Source organism: Podarcis gaigeae, assembly GCF_964106915.1.
Source record: "Podarcis gaigeae genome assembly, chromosome: 14".
Classification (NCBI taxonomy): Eukaryota; Metazoa; Chordata; class Lepidosauria; order Squamata; family Lacertidae; genus Podarcis; species Podarcis gaigeae.
In genome coordinates, this window is record NC_139690.1 from 20,394,743 (window position 1) to 20,413,529 (window position 18,787).

Genomic DNA, 18,787 nt, shown 5'->3' on the forward strand with positions numbered 1-18,787 from the left:
CCACTTCTGGCGAACCAGAGCACCACACGGAAACGCACACTTCCCGCCACAGCAGTACCTATTTATCTACTTGCCCTGATGTGCTTTCGAACTGCTAGGTTGGGAGAAGCTGGGACAGAGCAATGGGAGCTCACTCCGTCATGGGGATTCAAACCGCCAATCTTCTGATCTGCAAGCCCAAGAGGCTCAGTGGTTTAGACCACACCGCCACCCACATCCCTATGTGGGACGCAATGACACAGCTAGCAACACAGCATCGCAATACTGATGGACATGCACCCATGGTTCAGCAGCTGTACCTTTTTGGCCAACTTTGGCCAACAGGCGAAACAAGGGCAAGAGGATGTCATAGTCTGGTGTGGGAGTTTGTGTCGCATTCACCAGAGCCTGCAGAAGTGCTTCGCTGCCGCCTTTGCTAATTGTATAGTGAAGCCTCCTGTTCGTCCCTAAGTGGAAGCAAGAAAATGGAATAGTTGCGAAGTCCTTTCCCCACCACACATAAACATACAAGCAAATATTCAAGTCCAACAGGACCCCTTTAAACTCAGAGTTGCTTTCACGTTAGTTTTTATTTACTTACCTACTTATCTCAACAATCTGTATACCACATAATCACAGTCACCTCTCAGCGGTGTAAAGGAGACTTGATGCAATAGGGCTGAGAGTAAGTTAAAACTTATTTTGTTTTTATATTTTATTATGTTTTTATAGTCTGCTGAAAGTTGCCCAGAGTGGCTGGGGAAATCCAGCCAGATGGGTGGGGAATAATAATAATAATAATAATAATAATAATAATAATAATAATAATATCAGAATTCAGCCTGTTGGACTAATAATAATAACAATAATAACGATATAGATTTTCAGTTTGAGTCTGTCTGACCTCAATCCCCCCTTCACTCTAATGGACCAGCCTTCACTAGACGACACCCAGAAAGACTGCACAAAAGTGAAAACAGTGTCATGATTTGTAGAATGAATGAATGAAAGGGCATTCATAAAACTCATCAGCCACCCGGAAAAAAAGGATAAAGTGAAACAAACAAAAACAAAAACCGACCCATAAGTTTTACTGAAAAAGTTCCCTCCCTTTTTCTAATATTCAAATGCAATATTTCTTCTCTCATTAATTGATGGGGAAGGATTTTTTGGCAATGCACTACATGAAATGTTCACTTTTCCACTTACCAACAGAAAGGAGGCATGTGAGAACACCCAGGATATTCAGAATCACATCCTTATCATAGGAACTCTGCAATATGTAAACACATTGTTGTAAATGCTACAGTGCATGCCAAAAAGGAATACACAAAGCGCTCGCTCTCCCCCTCTCCCCCGCTTTATGAATCCTTTGGGTAAAATGGAATATGGAGAGAAGTTCCACAGAGAAGAGACAAATGATGGGTATTCAACAGTGGAACAGACTCCCATAAGAGGTGGTGGACTCTCCTTACTTGGAGGCTTTTAAGCAGGGGTTGGATGGCCATTTGTCATGCATGATCTAGTTGAGATTCCTGCATTGCAGGGGGTTGGACTAGATGACCCTTGGGGTCCCTTCCAACTCTACAATTCTAGGATTCATGTGTCACATGCCGACTGGCATGTGATCACTCTTCACTGTCTTGGAGCATTTGCTGATATCCACATTTAAGAGCTGCTGGGACGGAAAGAGAAATCAAGAGTACAAAAACAGCCGAGTGCCTTCTGGTACCTGTAAACCAAGCAAGTTTATCATAGTAAATATCTTCATAAACTGTAGGTACACAGGAAAGTGCTTTCTACTGGCTCAGATCATTTGATCCACCTAAATATTTTTTTTAAAAAAGGTAAAGGAATCCACCTAGCTCAGCATTGTCTATGCCAACGTTTCCCAAACTTGAGTCTCCAGCTGTTTTGGGACTACAACTCCCATAATCCCTAGCTAGCAGGGCCAGTGTCAGGGTTGATGGGAACTGTGGTCCAAAAACAGTTGGAGACTCAAGTTTGGGAAACCCTGGTCTATGCTGACTGGAAGCAGCTGTCCAGGGTTACAGACCAGAAGCCTTTCCCAGCCCGACTTGGAGAGGTAATGAAAATCAGATGTTCTACCACTGAGCAATGTCCCTTCCCCAACCACTGCTGGCGGTGAGGAACCTCAAGCCTGATGGCCAAATGCAGTCTTGGCCTCTCTGTCTTGCCGGTAGCATTCTTAACAGGTTACATCCCTTTTGCCAGCCTGTTCTGCACCTTCTTCATGTAATCATGGGCAACTTGTCCATTCATAAATAAGCAGAAATTGCAGCTTTGCGTAACACCCAAAGACTTCTGAAGTGAAGCTGCCTGCCATAGTTGATCCTTAATGCTAGATGAAGCACTCAGACACATTTTTCCCCTTCAGATCCTGTAGGGGGCTAGTTTAAAATGTGTTGTTTTTGTTTCCACTGGGTAACATGTTTGAATCTCAGATCAACTTCTCAGCAAGTCGCCAAAAAAACCCACCTTATGTCATCACCGCTTGTGTTAATGGCTTAGGCAACAGGCAATCCAATCAGCTAAAATAAACAACTCAGTGCAATGGGAGCATAAATCAACACAGTCTTTATTGCTGAAATCTAACCATGAAATCCATCCATCTGGTGAAGGAAATGATACAGTACCCGCTCCCTCAGGTTTGCAAAGTGACTGGTCAACTTGATCAGGGATGAGCACCATAGGTCCAAGGCTCAAATGCAGACCTCTCTACTGTCCCTTGAGGCTCCTCACAAGCCACACATCTTATTAGGTGCCCTGCTCTGCTGTTCAGCAACATAAGGCACAGCCCAACCCAAGTGTAAGACAAGGCAAGCTCTAGGGTAGACAAAGCTCTGGAACCATACTAGCAAGGACCAAGCCGAAACTGAGCCCTTATATAGTAGGCACAGCCTGATTGTTAGCACCACCTGTGCTGCATGTTGCTGCTTAACTTAAAGCGGCCCACTCTTCTCCAGTAATCTCCTACTGTGATGGATTTCGGGGAGAGGGCTTCAGGATCGCCTGGATCTTCAAAAGTAGAGAAGAAGAAGGCAGTGCCACATTATCAGGCTGGGGGTGTTCATCTGATAGCAGAGCTTCTGGGACTGGCCTTGCTCAGCCTTCCCCACAAGTCCTTGCCTCCATTACTTAGTAAAAAGGAATCTGACTCCTGGTCCCTGACACAAGGGAGTATATTTCTATAAGGGGATACAAATAAAAACTTCTCTCTGTGTGTGTGTGTGTGTGTGTGTTAGTTTTATGGCATTTCTGTGGGTGGATCTACATGTTACAAGGTAATATGGTCAGAAACCCTGTGTGAATGTCATAGTATTAGTGCAATGGGACATTTCCGGGAGAGAATCACTAAGCAGAAGGGGATGTACTGATTCTCCCTTACAAAGACCCTTATCACATCCTAGCTATGACACTGAAAGTAAACCTAAATGGAAGGAATTTGCGGGACGGTAGAGACTGGCTAGGGGGAATCCAATAGGTGTGTAAGTGGTTGTGTATGAGACAGGTTAAAGAACCTCCCCTTCTTCAATACCCTGCTATTTTTGCAAAAGTGTTTTTGAGAACATGTGCACTGTCACCTTGAGACACCCAGAAAGTGTGTGCTGCTGATCAAACCCAACTTATGGGGAAGGAAAGAAGCAAAACACATAAGAAATTTAGCTCAGGAAAGGAATGCATGACTTCATCTTCCACACAAGGGGTGGAATATCTGGGGTTGGCAAATCCCAAAATACATGGCTACAAGGCTTCAGGCAGCACTTGAAGTTGCTCCTTCCTTCACCTCTTTCTACATAATTCCCTTTGTCGGAGTTGCTGTTCTGACACTGCTGGCTCCATTGAGTGCTTGTGCTAAATTCAAACACACGAAGCAGATCAAAGCCATGCAGAAGTCAAGGTAGCTCTGTTTGTGCCTGATTTAAAGTCACAGAAGAGAAAAGGAAATCTTAGGCAGGGCTGGGTATTCAGCACCAAGGACAGCCAACTCTTGCCACTAAATAAAGTAGGGATGGGGGAGAAATTCAGGTTGGATTCTGCTTTAATGTGAACCTACGTAAATTCACACACCCTGAAACAATACACAAACTGAAGCACAGCTATCCCTGAGAAATCTACAGTTCAAAAACTAGTGCCTTGTTGAAGTCAACACGTTGGTATTTGTGGCTCAGTGGTAGGAATGTGGTTCAATTTGCATTTCCATACAAACCTACCTAATTCACAGTTCTGGAAATCATACACAAACCAAGATACAGCTACCCTTCAAAATTCACACTTCCCTGAATTTTCCAATGTAGTCCTCCAAGCAAAAAAAAAAAAAATGTGTACAGAAAAAGTATACAGTATACAGATTAGAGGTCTGCATAAAAATACAGATAATGGGTAAAATAATGTACAGAAAGGCATTATACTGAAACAAAGTGCATACAAAAACATGTGTTTTAGGAGAAATGTCCACTATAATGGTGATGAATTTTCAGGAGAACATTTCAAGAAGAAAAAGATGCAAGCTGATGCAGAAATGAACTCAAGAGTGGAAAATGAAAAAAATGTGGAGAAACTGAAAGTTCACCCATCTTTAACAGAAGGTATCGTAATTGTTGGGGCTGGGCTATTGGTAGCAGTCTGGAGTTGAGCTAGGAGCCCAATGCTTGGAACTGTGGGATCATCCAGTAGTCAGAACCAAATGGAAACCAAAGAATACCGAGTAAATCATGGGGCAGGGTCAAGAAGCAAGTCACAAGTTAGGACTGAAGAGCTCATCAGGATGAAAGGACAAATGACATGCATTGTCAGAGGCATGTCTGGGAGAAGGTCAATGCTGAGGTTGGGGATGATGGGCTTGACCCTCCTTCCCCATCAGTATACATCTGGGAAACACTCTTGTGTCAGTCCCAAGGCATTAAATTTAATAGAATGCATTAATCACACAAAACTCATTCCAAATGTTTCCAAGTGTGATCACATCTTGGAGTAAAGGGAATCTAAAGAAAGGGAAGGCCAAGAAGAAAAATAGAACCAAATCCACCTATTTTATTCAGTGGGATATTTATCAATAAATATTTTATTTGATGTGAAGGAGGAGGAGAAAATTGTTTTATCTTCCCCAGGGTCATATCAAACGAGCAATTAAAAAATAAAATGCTCTTCCAAGACTGAAGTTGGGCGGTATGTGGGAGAAAACCCTGGGGTTTTTTGTATTCTCTTTGTATATTAATAATGCGTTATAATCATTCAAGTGACCTTTGATTTTTTTAACATTGCAACAAAATCATTGCTAAAATCAGCACCACAAAATGGTTTGCCACATATTAAATAGCTGTATGTTAGCCAAACATGAAATGTCCTTTGATGCATGAGAAATATTTTCCCATAGTTCTATGAATCAACTCTTTTTCCCCCTAACACTATTAGAGAGCAATCCTAACCAGCACCAAAGGATAGGGTGGAAGTTATCTTCCCCCAGGGGAAAGGAGTTCCACCAGAAGGACAGAAGCACTGTGCAACAGGCCCTTGGCATATGCAGGGAAAGCTCCAATCCAGTGTTCCCACTGAGGTGCCCACAGAGGGAGAAACTCTCCACTGCCAGGAGGCTAGGTGCATAGTTGCATCCCTCCTCACCATCCATCTCTACTTTAAAGCGAAATTTGGTTCATCGGCACATGATGCTTGGGAATGGCTGTGGAAACTCCACCAGCATCAGTTCTCCTGGACCCACCTCTAATGCATTTCTCAATAACATCCAATGCTCAAAACAAAGTTTAGCTGGGTCTTTCTCCAGCTTTTTAAACTACCCCTTCCAATTCTAGTTCCCAGGTCTTTGAGGGCTGTAGTTTTTTCCTGACGTTTGCAATGCCATGGGTTTTTATTGTATTCAGAGTGAATACACATTTCATTCAAAGTCCCACTGCATCCTAGAATTTGCAGAATCAGTGCAAACTAAGACCTTTCCAGTGAAAGAATGTCAATTTATTCAACTGACCCAATGAGCCCTGACCTGGCACCAGCTATGAACCTCTCAGAGGACAAACCTGACAGACTGAAGACTTTGAGGAGCAGGCAGGTCCCCTTGAATCCAAAGCTAAGGATCTTGGGGGTCTCTTGGTTGATACCGTCAAGAACCTCTGAAACTCTAAGAGGAGGAGGAGGAGAAGCCCCCACTCCAGTTTCCTACAGCATTGGTGCCAAAAGCTTTGTGTCCAGCCTGAGGAACAATGGTACAGTATGCATCTATGGACCCAGAGTTATCTGTCTACACAAAGCTCTACTTCACCTTTTCATCTGCAGGTGTGTCAGTGCTGGACAGTCTTGCCTCGGTAATGGACTGGATGAGAGTCAATAAACTGAAACTCAATCCAGATAAGAGCAAGGCACTGTTAATGGGTTGTTTCCTAGACTGGATGGATGGGTTGCCTGCCCTTGAAGGGGCTACACCCCCTCTGAAGGAGCAGATACTCTGCTTGGGGGTACTCCTGGACCCATCACTGTTGCTTAAGGCTCAGGGAGCTTAGTGGCGTGAGTGCCTTCCATTAGCTTAATTCTGCCATCTATGTGCTCTAGGTCAGATTAATGCGACCTGTTACTATGAAGATGGTTCAGAAACCATCAGCTAGCTCAGAATCAGTGACGTAGCATGGGTGGGCTGGGGGGGCATGGCACTTTTCTTGAGGGGGTACAAACAGAGACAACTTCCTCACATGAAGGCCCAACACTGCCAATTGCAGCTCCATCCATGGGTCAAACCTAAGCCGAGGGCAGAGAGAGGAGAGTGGGCGGCAACACTGCCACCCGCTAAGGCAGCTTTCTCACACCCAGCCGCAACTCACACCCAAGCCTGACCTGGGGGCAGAGAGAGGCTCTTTATCATGAGTGTCCACTTCTTAGGGGTTTAGTCTTGTTTTAAATGTAGTTGTTGTTGTTGTTTTGTGTGTTTAACTGTTTTTAAACATCTTGTGTATAAATTGCCTTGAGACAGTGCTTTAGGAGGTGATTAATAAATTAATTAAGGGATGTGGGTGGCGCTGTGGTCTAAACCACAGAGCCTAGGGCTTGCCGATCAGAAGGTCGGCGGTTCGAATCCCCACGACAGGGTGAGCTCCCGTTGCTCGGTCCCTGCTCTTGCCAACCTAGCAGTTCGAAAGCACATTAAAGTGCAAGTAGATAAATAGGTACTGCTCCGGCGGGAAGGTAAACGGTGTTTCCGTGTGCTGCTCTGGTTCACCAGAAGTGGCTTGGTCATGCTGGCCACATGACCCGAAAGCTGTACACCGGCTCCCTCGGCCAGTAAAGCGAGATGAGCGCCGCAGCCCCAGAGTCGGCCACGACTGGACCTAATAGTCAGGGGGTCCCTTTACCTTTTAATAAATTAATTGCATTAATATCATTCTTATTAATTGTCTGGGCATTTCTGCATGGATCAGGCAGAGCCTTCTAAATGGCTTGTCATGTGCAAATGGAGAATAGTGTAGGCTCCTCTGTCCTTTTGCCAAACCAAAGTGGCCCTCAACCCAGCATTTCTATTTTGGCCTCAGCAAAAGTAGGCCAAATAAATGCAATGGAGCCTATTTAAAGGTGATGAAAGGGGGCTCTTGAGGCTCAATACAGACATATTAAGTAACAACTTTAATCCTCCAAGAAAAGTGCCCACAGCTGAAGAGGATCATGTATCCTTCAAACTGTACATTGTGCATCTATGGAGGTTTTTCCAGAACAGGACATGCAGTTGACAAGTTCTCATTCTCTGGTCCTCAAAATTGCTATACGAAAAGTGGCTTCGCACATTACCAAATGTTGACGCAGGACAGAGTCCCTATTTGCATCTCCTCGTGCACATAAAGGGATGCACAGCATGTATACAAGGTTGAATAGACACCATACCCTTGTGCTGTAATTTTTACACAGGTGTCTGATCTCCACACATAAGGACCAAGATGTGGGTTTTGCATTGTTTTCCAACATGGGCACAACTTTCGCAAACCATCACAAATGCCTCCAGCTCCTCAAAATTAGAAGTTTGCAGGTGTGTGCAAAGAAAGAAGAGGGGATTGCCACATTACATGTGTGGCTGGTTGCCATGCCCATGCTTCACTGGTAATGTTTAAAATGCCCCCATGCCCCCCTGGAGATGAAACTGAGCCAAAGCATCTGCTATTGAGACTATTGCATAGGAGTCTTTCGCTGTTTACTCCTGATTTCAGTTCTCTTCCTCTGTTGTTTTTCTCCTCTGGCCTTTTCTGCACTATACTGCTCTAAACAGGCATGGCTTTATTTGTTAAGGGTCCTGAGAGTCACTGGGAGAAGCCTATTCGCTTCACAAACCTACAGTTTCCAGAGTGGTTTAACAATCAATCCATCTTCCCAGTAGTGGGGGGGGGGAGAACGGGGGGGGGGGAGATCACATCTGACAACCAATGTGCCCCTTTGGTTCCAGATAGCACATGAGTAGACAAGTCTTAAAAGCCAGAGACACAAATTTTAATGGTTCTCTAGCAGCTATGGTGGCTCACTTACAGAAGTAATGTATTCAGTATTCTCTGGAAGTGTATACTTGATTCTGACCAAACTAAGCCTCCTAGAGCTAAATATACACCAGGAGGCTTAGTTTGGTCAGGATCGAGTCTACGCTTCCAGAGTTAATGCTAAATACATTACTTCTGGTAAATGAGCTGCTAGAGCGCTGTGAAAGTTTGGGTCCCAGGCTTTTTAGACTCATCTACCCATATACTTTCTGAAACCAAAGGAGAGCATTGGTTGCCAGATGTGAAATATATTGGCATTATTTTCAGCTCTCCTACCCCACAACAGGGTACTCTGAGAATTGTAGCTGTGTGAGCAGAAGAGAGGTCTCCTCCTAATAACTCCCAGCACCCTTAACAAACGACAGTTCCCATGTTCTTTGGGGGATGTCATGACTATTTAAAGCAGTAAGATACTCCTTCGAAGGAGCCTCTGTCAATTTGTAGATTGCAACCACCTCGAGGGCAGAGATCTGGCCTCTTGTACTCAGTAAAGTGCCATGCCACCTGGTGGCATTTTGTGAAAAATAATTTATGCATTTTCTACATCATATGCTACATCTCCTTGGTTGCTAATCCATAACTGATACAGTGCATAGCTATCTCATATCATCTCCTCATCTGAATTTTTTGCTGATGTGGCATTAGATCTAGCAATTTAATAAAAGATAGGGATTAAATGACTCTTTGCTCCGGTCTCTCTTTAGAAACTGAAAAGCATTTTGAAGTGCAAAATATCCTGGGGTAGCCAAGGGCCTGATTGGAAGTTTCTGAGGGCCAGATGGGAGCCAAAGGCTACCATAAGCAGATTCCTAGTGCCCAGACATGGGGCAATTCCACCCTTCAGGACTTGAATTAGGAAGGAACTTGCAACTGAAAGTAATCTCACTGCAACACTCTTTGGTCCATGACGGATAGCTGCAAAAACTAGACTCGGTAGCATCAAATCTTGTGAGTCCCTTTTAGTAAACTTAATTGCTTTTCTCCTTTGTTCTCACTCTGGGGTGTGAAGGTTTTTAAAAGATGATTTTTTAAAAACAAAACAGTGCCTCTATGCAATCTCCCCAGACACCCCTTGAATTGCTTTATGCTGTTTCCCTCCCTTCCGTTACTAATGCATTTTTAATCACACAATTATTTTATTATGCGGTACTTGTCATAAAACACACTATTGTCTAACCTTAAAAGGAGTCTCATCAAATTAGACTATTGAGAGAATCAAAGAAATCTGAAAGAAAATCAAAACACCTGATACTTTGCAAGCAGTGTTTTCAACTTTTTTCCCTCCCATTAATGTTTCTCATGTTCTTTCAAAAACAAGAAACCCAATTTTCTCTCGGGGGTAACCTTTTATTTCATAATAGGCTTGCTTATAATATACTTCACTTTAACATTTGTTCTCATCATTCGTTTCTTTTTAGTTAATGCATTTTTGTGTCTTTATGTGAACTCTCATTTGTTGAGGGCTGCTGTTTTTCTCCCAGCTGAAACTCTTTCATATGCTGTTAACCAGGTTCTTTAAAATGTGATTTGGGGGGCTTTTTAATGACAACAATCTATGTGCAGGTCAGTCCGAAGCAAAATCTTTATTAGGGTGGCTTTGAGCCAATAATTTTAAAGCTATGACTCCCTTAGACCCTGCATGCAAATCATTTAAACTGTGTTCCACTTGAGAATCAAATCTGGGCTGACTTTGAAGGAGAAAGGAAAGCTCCTAGGTGGGAGCTGGGAGAGTCCACCATTTTCTGTGTGAGACAAGGGTTAAGGGCTACCTTTGAGAGACGACTCTGGGTTATCTTTTCTCTATTCCCCCTCTGTTTTTGTTTTTATTTAGATTAGTTTCTTTTGTCTTAATGTATTATGAAAAAGTTTTCATAAAGTCTTATGGGGGGATGGAATCTGGGCAATGGGAGATTTCAGAAGGGGTTACTAAAAGGCTACAAGATGCCCCTCACACTTTACTTCCATTACAAACCATCTGTTTTTGAAAAAACGAATGCCAAACCATGGTCCCATTGAGCTCTTATGTGCTCTGTCTTGCTTGGGAAGCAATGCTCTTTTTGCATACCAGGTCTTACACCAGGTCCCATGAGATCTCATGGAACTGTCCAAGTTCCTGCAAGATCTTGTGGGGCATCCCAGGTATTCTGAAGCCGACATGCAGAGAGGGCTTTGTTTTCCAAGCAAAGCAGAGAGCTTAAAGGTTTTCCTTGCACAAAAGGAGCTTTTAAGTTCTCTGCCTTGCTTGCATTTAAGCTGCAGGCCTTCAGCTAGTGGCCTTCAACCGCATCAGCTCTGCTGCAACAGACCAGGTCCATCAGGCCTCTTTTCTCTCAGCTGTCATCTGGAGGCAGCCATTTTACCAGGAATTGGAAACCGAGTGTTCATTGTATCAGCTTTGCTGGATGCCTTGCTCCATCACTTCCTGCCTCTGAACTATGCCAGCTGGTCTATACAGGAACAATTATCTAGAAATTGATGTGAGTTGTGAGTTTTATTTTCCTCTTCCCTCCTTGTCCCCCTTTTTCCTTGTGTGTTGTTCCTTTTATTGACTGGTTGATAAGAATGTAAGCCTGCAGGTACTTGCAGGTGGTATTTTTCTATTTAATGTAAGCCGCTCTGGAAGCATTTTCTGGCTGAACAGCAGGGTACAAATGCTCTAAATAAATAAACAATATGATTGAAGTGGCACAAGTCAATTACACATAAGTTGCGATAGTACCTAATGTTATTTCAGTTTTAGACCATGGGCTTGCAAGGGGGGGGACATGCTCCTGGGAGCCAAACTGTTTTGGGCCCCCTCAGTATCTTTTGGGAAGGGGCTGGGCACCCCCAATGTTGAGGGGCTGGAGGAGGCTGAGCACTGAGCCAAATGCAGAGCCAAGCATGGCTCCAGTGGCCAGCTCCTTCTCCTCCTCCAGCTGCTGCAGAGATGAAGAAGGGTGGAAGCATCCTCTTGCGTCCTGACAGTGGCGGCTCCAGGAGGAGGTGGAGGAGGAGCTGCCGGCCATTGAAGCTGCGCAGCTGCCGCATTTGGTTCCAACCCCCACCTCCCAATGTCCTGACATCATGCACACAACGTCCCTCCCACCCATCGCCCTCACAAGCTGGCACCTCTGCTTGGAAGACTGACATAACTGCTGCCAGAACTTCAAAAGTCAATCTAGTCAGAAGCACTTGGGGGGGCGCATGGAGCAGGGCTTGTGAGGGGTATCACCAAGGGCCACATAGGGAGGCCAGGAGGGCTGCTTCCCCCCCCCCATCTGATCTTCTCCACCGCTGCTTGAGCAGCAAGAAGTTGTATTCCAAAACTTCTGGAAGGTACCAAATTGGAGGATGCTGATGTTGCCTCTCTGCTCATTTTCTAAAGTGCTACGGACCAGAAATGCCTCCTTTGTAGATCTCAATACCAACAGGGAATTGGGGAGGGGGGGATTGAAAATATGATGAGAGCTTTTATGATGAGGCCATGAATTTTTCTTTTGGGATAGCAAGAGAGAGGGCACTGCAATTTAAGATACCTCTCTCTTTTTCTCAATACGCTCCTTTTCCTGCTTATGTGTAAAATTAGAGAGCCTTACCCAGCAAAGTGGTGCTCCAGACACAATTCTGATAAGATGAGGGATCTATCTGACTTCAGCCATCCCCTCTGAAACATCCTTCTTTCTTTCCTTTTTACCCAGGCAAAGAGTCACCGCGGTGGATGTGAAGTGGAAGCGCATTTAGGAAATAGATTAGGAGCGAAGGGCGAGCGGAGCTTGTGCTGTACAAGATTGGGCCTGGCTGCATGCATCTCTTATTAACTCACTTGAACTTTGCCTCTCCCCTCTTAACTCTCCTGCTGCTTACCCATGTGGAATGCAGAGTGAACTACAATATCTAATTTATTTCTCTGTCTCCTGTAGGGCCAGTCTATAGCATCACCAGACTAACGTCGCTGTTGAAGCTTGTGCGCGCAGGTTTGGATGCAGGTGTCTGGGGGAGACTGGAGATGGGATTTTTTTTCAGGAAGAACTCAACATAACTCAGCTCTTGCACCTCTCAGGTGGGTGCCATTGCCATTCCAAGAAAAAAAAGGAGAAAAAAGGAGGCATATATGGTGAGTTCCGGCACCTCTTTTTCTAGAAAAATATCACTAGAGGGGATGATTCAAGCTTTAATGCTCTCACTCCAGAGTGCTCTGGAGAGAGGCAAATTTCCACAATGGAAACCCTCCCTCTGCAAGTCTCTAATAGGCTCATTTCCTCTTCCTTGCAACTGTTGCTATAGCCCATTCCCTCCCATCCACATCTGGGCCCGAGGTACCACTGTAGTATTATATCTCAAAGCAGAGGTTGCCAACGTCGTGCTCATCCTGACCATTGGCTCTGGTATATGCATTCTTGTACAGTGGTACCTCGGGTTAAGTACTTAATTCGTTCCGGAGGTCCGTTCTTAACCTGAAAATGTTCTTAACCTGAAGCACCACTTTAGCTAATGGGGCCTCCTGCTGTCGCTGCGCTGCCGGAGCCCGATTTCTGTTCTTATCCTGAAGCAAAGTTCTTAACCTGAAGCACTATTTCTGGGTTAGCAGAATGTGCAACCTGAAGCGTATGTAACCTGAGGTACCACTATATACATTACTTGGAAGGACAACTGCATTGCAAAATCCAATGAAATATGTTTTGGCCCACATATTGTTTTGGAAAGTTTGAATGGGATATGGTTTCCTTTAAATGTGAACAGAATCTAATCTAAAACCCCACCCCGCACCCCTAGCAGTCACACATACGGCATACAGCCCACCTGCAATCTGGAATGCCCAGGAAAATCTTTTCTACTGGAATCAACCCTTTGATTGCATAAACTGGTCCTGATGTTCATGTACACATATAAATAATTGGCCCATTTGTTTCCAGAACAGCAATTTATTCCTGGAAGGATGAAGTACACAGAAAAGCAGCTCAGCTTCCAATGACTTCAGCCATTCAGCATTTTAATCGCAGGAGAAGGTCAACTGTACCAACCTTCCCTTCCCTGCTGGTGTCCTTCTGTCCATCTGTGCTGCAGACAGGTGGGTAGCTCAGATGCCAACAAAGAAGCATCTGTTCTTCCCACTATTTCCCAACTGCCACCACTCATGCTTCCAAGTAGATCAGTGCAAAGCAGAACAATTGCAGCTTCATCTTTTGCAAGAGGCCATGGCTACCTTATGCTTCCAGTTGCAAAGGCTGTCTAAGGTGGCATTAAATATTCCTTCTTTTCTGCTTTGACTCTGAATTCATTTGTTTTAGCAGGGCTGAAGTATTTCCAAACAGTCACTTACCGGTATATTATATAAATATGCACTTTTTTACAATCATGTTTGGCATGTTCCTGCTTCTCTCTCCTTTCACTCCATGGCCACTATTTTTCCTTTTTCCTTCTCTGCAACTAGTTACAGGGATGATCCCAGCCAATCAGCAATTGTGTCATGAATGGAATGATGTCACAATGCCAGTGTGTTTTTTTCTGGGGGGACGCATACCCCTAAACATTTTGTGAATCTAAGTTTGGCCTCATTGAGGGGCAGTATTTCAATATGAATAGGGAAATGAGAGTACCTCTAAACATTTTTTTTTGGGGGGGGAGCACTGCACAATGCTACATAGAATTGCAAAAAAAAAAAAAAACACAGACAGCATCTAGAATGAAACATCCAACACAAAACAAACAGAAACCCTGACAGCATCCAAAAACAAAGAAAACATGTCTCAAGATTGGGGGGGGGGTATTTTCAGAACAGCCCAACATGTTTCGGCCAAGTGAAATTGAAAAAATGGCCTGCAGAGATTTCTGCAAAATATATCTTCCATACAGTTACAAATCAATGTGTAAAGGGCATTGAATAACTTTTATTGCACAGGTCCTTAGACCACAGCAGCACAAAGCAAAATAATAAAACGGAAACCAGGAAACTTAATTTGCATAAAATGCACATAAAAATCACTACTCGATGTTTGAGATTTCTAATTTGTAAAATTAGCAATCAGGATAAAATAAAAACATATTAATGTTAAAGCATAAAAAATATTTATAAAATAACACACATTACTGATTTAGTACATACCATGATGAACAATGCAAAAGTAAACAAGGAAGAGTCTTTCAGACAACCTGACATACTGAACGTTAATAAACTATCAATAAGGGAGTGGCTATTTTTGTGATAATGAAAGATACTGAACATGTGCAGCAGCACATGTTCTCTGCAAGCTGTTTTTCAATTTAACCACATAAGGCCTTTCAACAATTACCGCTCACCCCTTCCGAGAGGTGGGCAGGGTTTGCAACCCAGCACGGGGTTTCCCAGGACAAGGGTGCCACCCACCTTGGCTACTGCCCCCACCCACCTTGCCCCGCTCCCATCCCAGAGGACCAATGGGCTGGGGGCGGGGCAAGGGCTGGAAAGGGGGCCGATGCTCTTCAGCCCAGGCTCACAACGCATTGGGCTGTTTTGAATATAAAATCCACATTCCCGCCCCCCGCATCTTGAGACAGTGCCACATAGTGAATCAGATCTGGCAATGCTGTTATGGGATGACTTTACTGATGAAAAAAAAAATCTGTAGGAATTGAAAGGGGGCCTGTCTTGGCATTCATCAAAGTGACGTGCTTCGGGTGGGGAAATGAAGGCAGGAAATGGAAATAGTTAAACTATGCAATTCGCTCCCACAGGAGGCAGAGATGGCCACCAACTTAGATGGCTTTGAAAGAGTAGGAAAGACTCCTTGGCCTATAAGGCTAGTAGCAACACTAGCTATGCCCTGCATCCACAGCTGAAGGCAACAGTGCTTTCAAATGCCAGTTGCTGGAAACCATGAAGTGGGGAGTGCAATTGTGTTCAGATCTTGCTAGCTGGATAGGACTAGCTGGGCCCATTGGCCTGATTTAGGCAGCTGTTCTTGTGTTCTTGTGTTTCCAGCTCTTGTGGGAGGCGCCATTTGTGTTCCACTTGAGGTCACACAATGATCTTGGGCCAGCACCACAACTGAGAGCAAAGGCCATGCCTCCTGTATTAGTCACATGGGGACTGCCACTCAATCAGGGTTCAATCAGGTGGGATGATGTCACAGTCCTATTGGGCTGTGTGATGACATCTTAGAGCAAACTCAATAGAAGGGGAGCACAAGGGAGTTTAAAATAAATGAGCAAATGTGTGTGTTCCAAAAGCATCTGAAAGGGAACTATTTTACAACAGTGTCAGAAAGGTCTTTTAAAAACCCACCCTATGAATCTATTTCAGCCCCGCTAAGTATCATTGCATGCCAACTTCCAAGCTAAAAAACTGCTGCATGCCAGCTATAAAATACAGACAATATTTGGAAATCAAATACCATCAGACGTCTAATACATGCATCAGCTACTGGCAAGTATTTAGGTAGTGAAGTCCATGTCCCCTGAAAAGGGGGTGGGGTTAAAAATTGTAATAGATAAATAAAATATTTGGCACCAAAATTCACAGAGCATAATTTTTCAAGAGCAACTGCGTGACCCAACTATGCTTGGAAGCACACAGACTCCCCATTCCCTTCTCTAGCAAATACACCCTTCTCTGGCATGCAGGATGGTGCTTTTGGTCCCATCAGCCCATTCCACAGCCCACCAGAAAGCCTCACTGTGGACAGGTGCGCATAGCCTCTCCATGAGGCAAGCTCTTCCGATGAGGGAAGCGGAGAATTCTTTTGTCTCCTAGCTGAACATGATGAGAATGCAGCCTGGGGGCGTGGAACCTGGCAAACACCCTGGCTTTCAGATGGGGCTTTTAGCAGGGCCAAGCTCAAATTAGTTTGCTTGCACCCAAGTGGGAAACTTCTTATTTGGTTTCTTCCCCACCCTTCATCCTGTAGGAGAAAATGTATGTGCAGGGAGAGAGGGGAGATGGTGGGGAAGGACCATAACTCGTGGGCTTTGCATGCAGAAGGTCTTAGGCTTAATCCCTGGGCAGTCCTGAGAGAATATGCAACTTGCATGCAAATCTGTCTCCCCTTTCTTGGTGATGCCTAAGTGGCCACCTTAATTGTCTGGCTGCTTATTGGGTTGAGCTTTGTTCTTTGTTACAGAGAACATAAATACCTTATTGGTCTGCATATGGGCCACACTTTCCTCCCACATCTGGCTTGTATAAAACCCGAGGGTCGCATGTCAACATGTTGCTATAGGTAGAGCTGTGATTTAAGCTAAGACCTTGGGAACCCCAAAGAACTTCAGTAAACTTCAGTAGTTTCTGTAAAAGGATATTTTACGCCCTTCTCAACAGGTGATGCTGGTTGCCCAGCGAATTGTTCACTATGAGACAAGGCAAGAAGTAGCGTGTATTTTTTTAGACTGTAAAAAACACTGGATGGTGCCAGAGATTTACAGTATTTTTCCCCCTTTCAAAGAGATCTTGTTTTAAGGGGTGGCTTATATTTGGACCAATGCAGTATATTCCACTGCCACCAAGCACTCTGTGCTATCTACTGGGTTGAGAGAGCCCTTGCCTCTCTAGACCAATTTGTTCAGCTGTGACTGAGCTGGGAGCCCAGGCCTCTTTGACTCCTTCCAGAATCCCTGCTTTGATGTAGAGCCCTTTGAAGTCTTCTGGGTTGCCAAATTCCACAAGAGAAGCTTGAAGATTAAAGTCACTGTTTAGCTTGTGACGAAGCAGTGATGAATTGTCATTTGGCTTTCTGGCAGTGGCACCCACTGAATTCATGGGAAGCTAATTCATGTTGCTGCTCCTTTAAGGAGCACAGGTGAACAACAGAATCAAGTGGTAAAGCTTTTCCAGGACTACCATTTTTCAGTGTCCATCAGGGTGGAGGGAGCACCACACTGCATGTTCAACTGATGTATAAACACCTCCTCTCCGTACCTTCCAATATTTTAATATATGAATAGGATATGTCTGTGACCTGGATTCAAGAACAAAGGAATTTACCATCTCTAAAGAATGGTCCATATAGTTAAAGCTATGGTTTTCCCAGTACTGATGTATGGAAGTGAGAGCTGGACCATAAAGAAGGCTGATCACTGAAGAATTGATGCTTTTGAATTATGGTGTTGGAGGAGACTCTTGAGAGCCCCATGGACTGCAAGAAGATCAAACCTCTCCATTCTGAAGGAAATCAGCCCTGAGTGCTCACTGGAAGGACAGATCCTGAAGCGGAGGCTCCAATACTTTGGCCACCTCATGAGAAAAGACTCCCTGGAAAAGACCCTGATGTTGGGAAAGATGGAGGGCACAAGGAGAAGGGGACGAAAGAGGACGAGATGGTTGGATAGTGTTCTCGAAGCTACCAGCATGAGTTTGACCAAACTGTGGGAGGCAGTGACCAGATTTAGATGAAGAGAGGCCCTAGGCTACTCCACTTGTGAGGCCCCTCCCCATCCCCCACCGTCACAACTAAAAGAAAATGGAACAGTGTTATAAACCAAATTGTGTGAACCCAAGGATGGTGACAGGTATTTAAAATTCTACAACTCACAATTTTTCCTCTAAAGGACATAAGATATTATTGTTAAATACCATGGTGATTTTTAAAAATGCATAAAATTAACACTCATAGCCATTCTCAAAAAGAGGTCTCACTGTGCTCAATGGGGCTTATGCCCAGGTAGAGACAGGGTAGAAATGTGGTTCACATCTCAATGCAAACCTACCTAACCTGCAGTTCCCATATCAATAAAGAAATGGAAAAACAGCTATCCTTCAGGATTCACACTTCCCCAAATTATTTGATGCAGATTGTCAGGGGGGGTGTATAAACATGTATATATGGGTCAGTGAGTGAAGATGCATATATTTGTGAAAATGACAAAACAAAAATACATTATATCTGCTTTCAGAAATGTGCATTTTAGGAGAAACATGTACATGAGGACCTTTAAAACTTTTTTTGCAAAAATGCTGTAGAAATGTAGCAAACAGAATTTAAGATTGGAAAGACAGAGAAGGAGGAGGAGGAGGAGGAGGAGGAGGAGGAGGAGGAGGAGGAGGAGAAGAAGAAGAAGAAGAAGAAGAAGAAGAAGAAGAAGAAGAAGAAGAAGAAGAAGAAGAGTAGTTTGGATTTGATATCCCGCCTTTCACTCCCTTTAAGGAGTCTCAAAGCGGCTAACATTCTCCTTTCCCTTCCTCCCCCACAACAAACACTCTGTGAGGTGAGTGGGGCTGAGAGACTTCAAGGAAGTGTGACTGGCCCAAGGTCACCCAGCAGCTGCAGGTGGAGGAGTGGAGACGCGAACCCGGTTACCCAGATTACAAGACTACC

General features: G+C 44.2%; 1 protein-coding gene across 2 annotated transcripts in view; it reads right to left on the minus strand.

Moving 5' to 3' along the window:
* AGBL1 (AGBL carboxypeptidase 1) overlaps window positions 1–18,787 on the minus strand; it is a 399,614-nt gene that overhangs the window by 375,423 nt on the left and 5,404 nt on the right. For both annotated transcript variants that reach the window (XM_083712535.1, XM_083712536.1), the window contains exons 2-3: window positions 1,189–1,252; window positions 300–446 (exon numbers count right to left, since the gene is read on the minus strand). In XM_083712535.1, coding sequence (XP_083568661.1) covers window positions 300–446; window positions 1,189–1,252 — 211 coding nt within the window. The remainder of the gene's footprint in view (window positions 1–299; window positions 447–1,188; window positions 1,253–18,787) is intronic.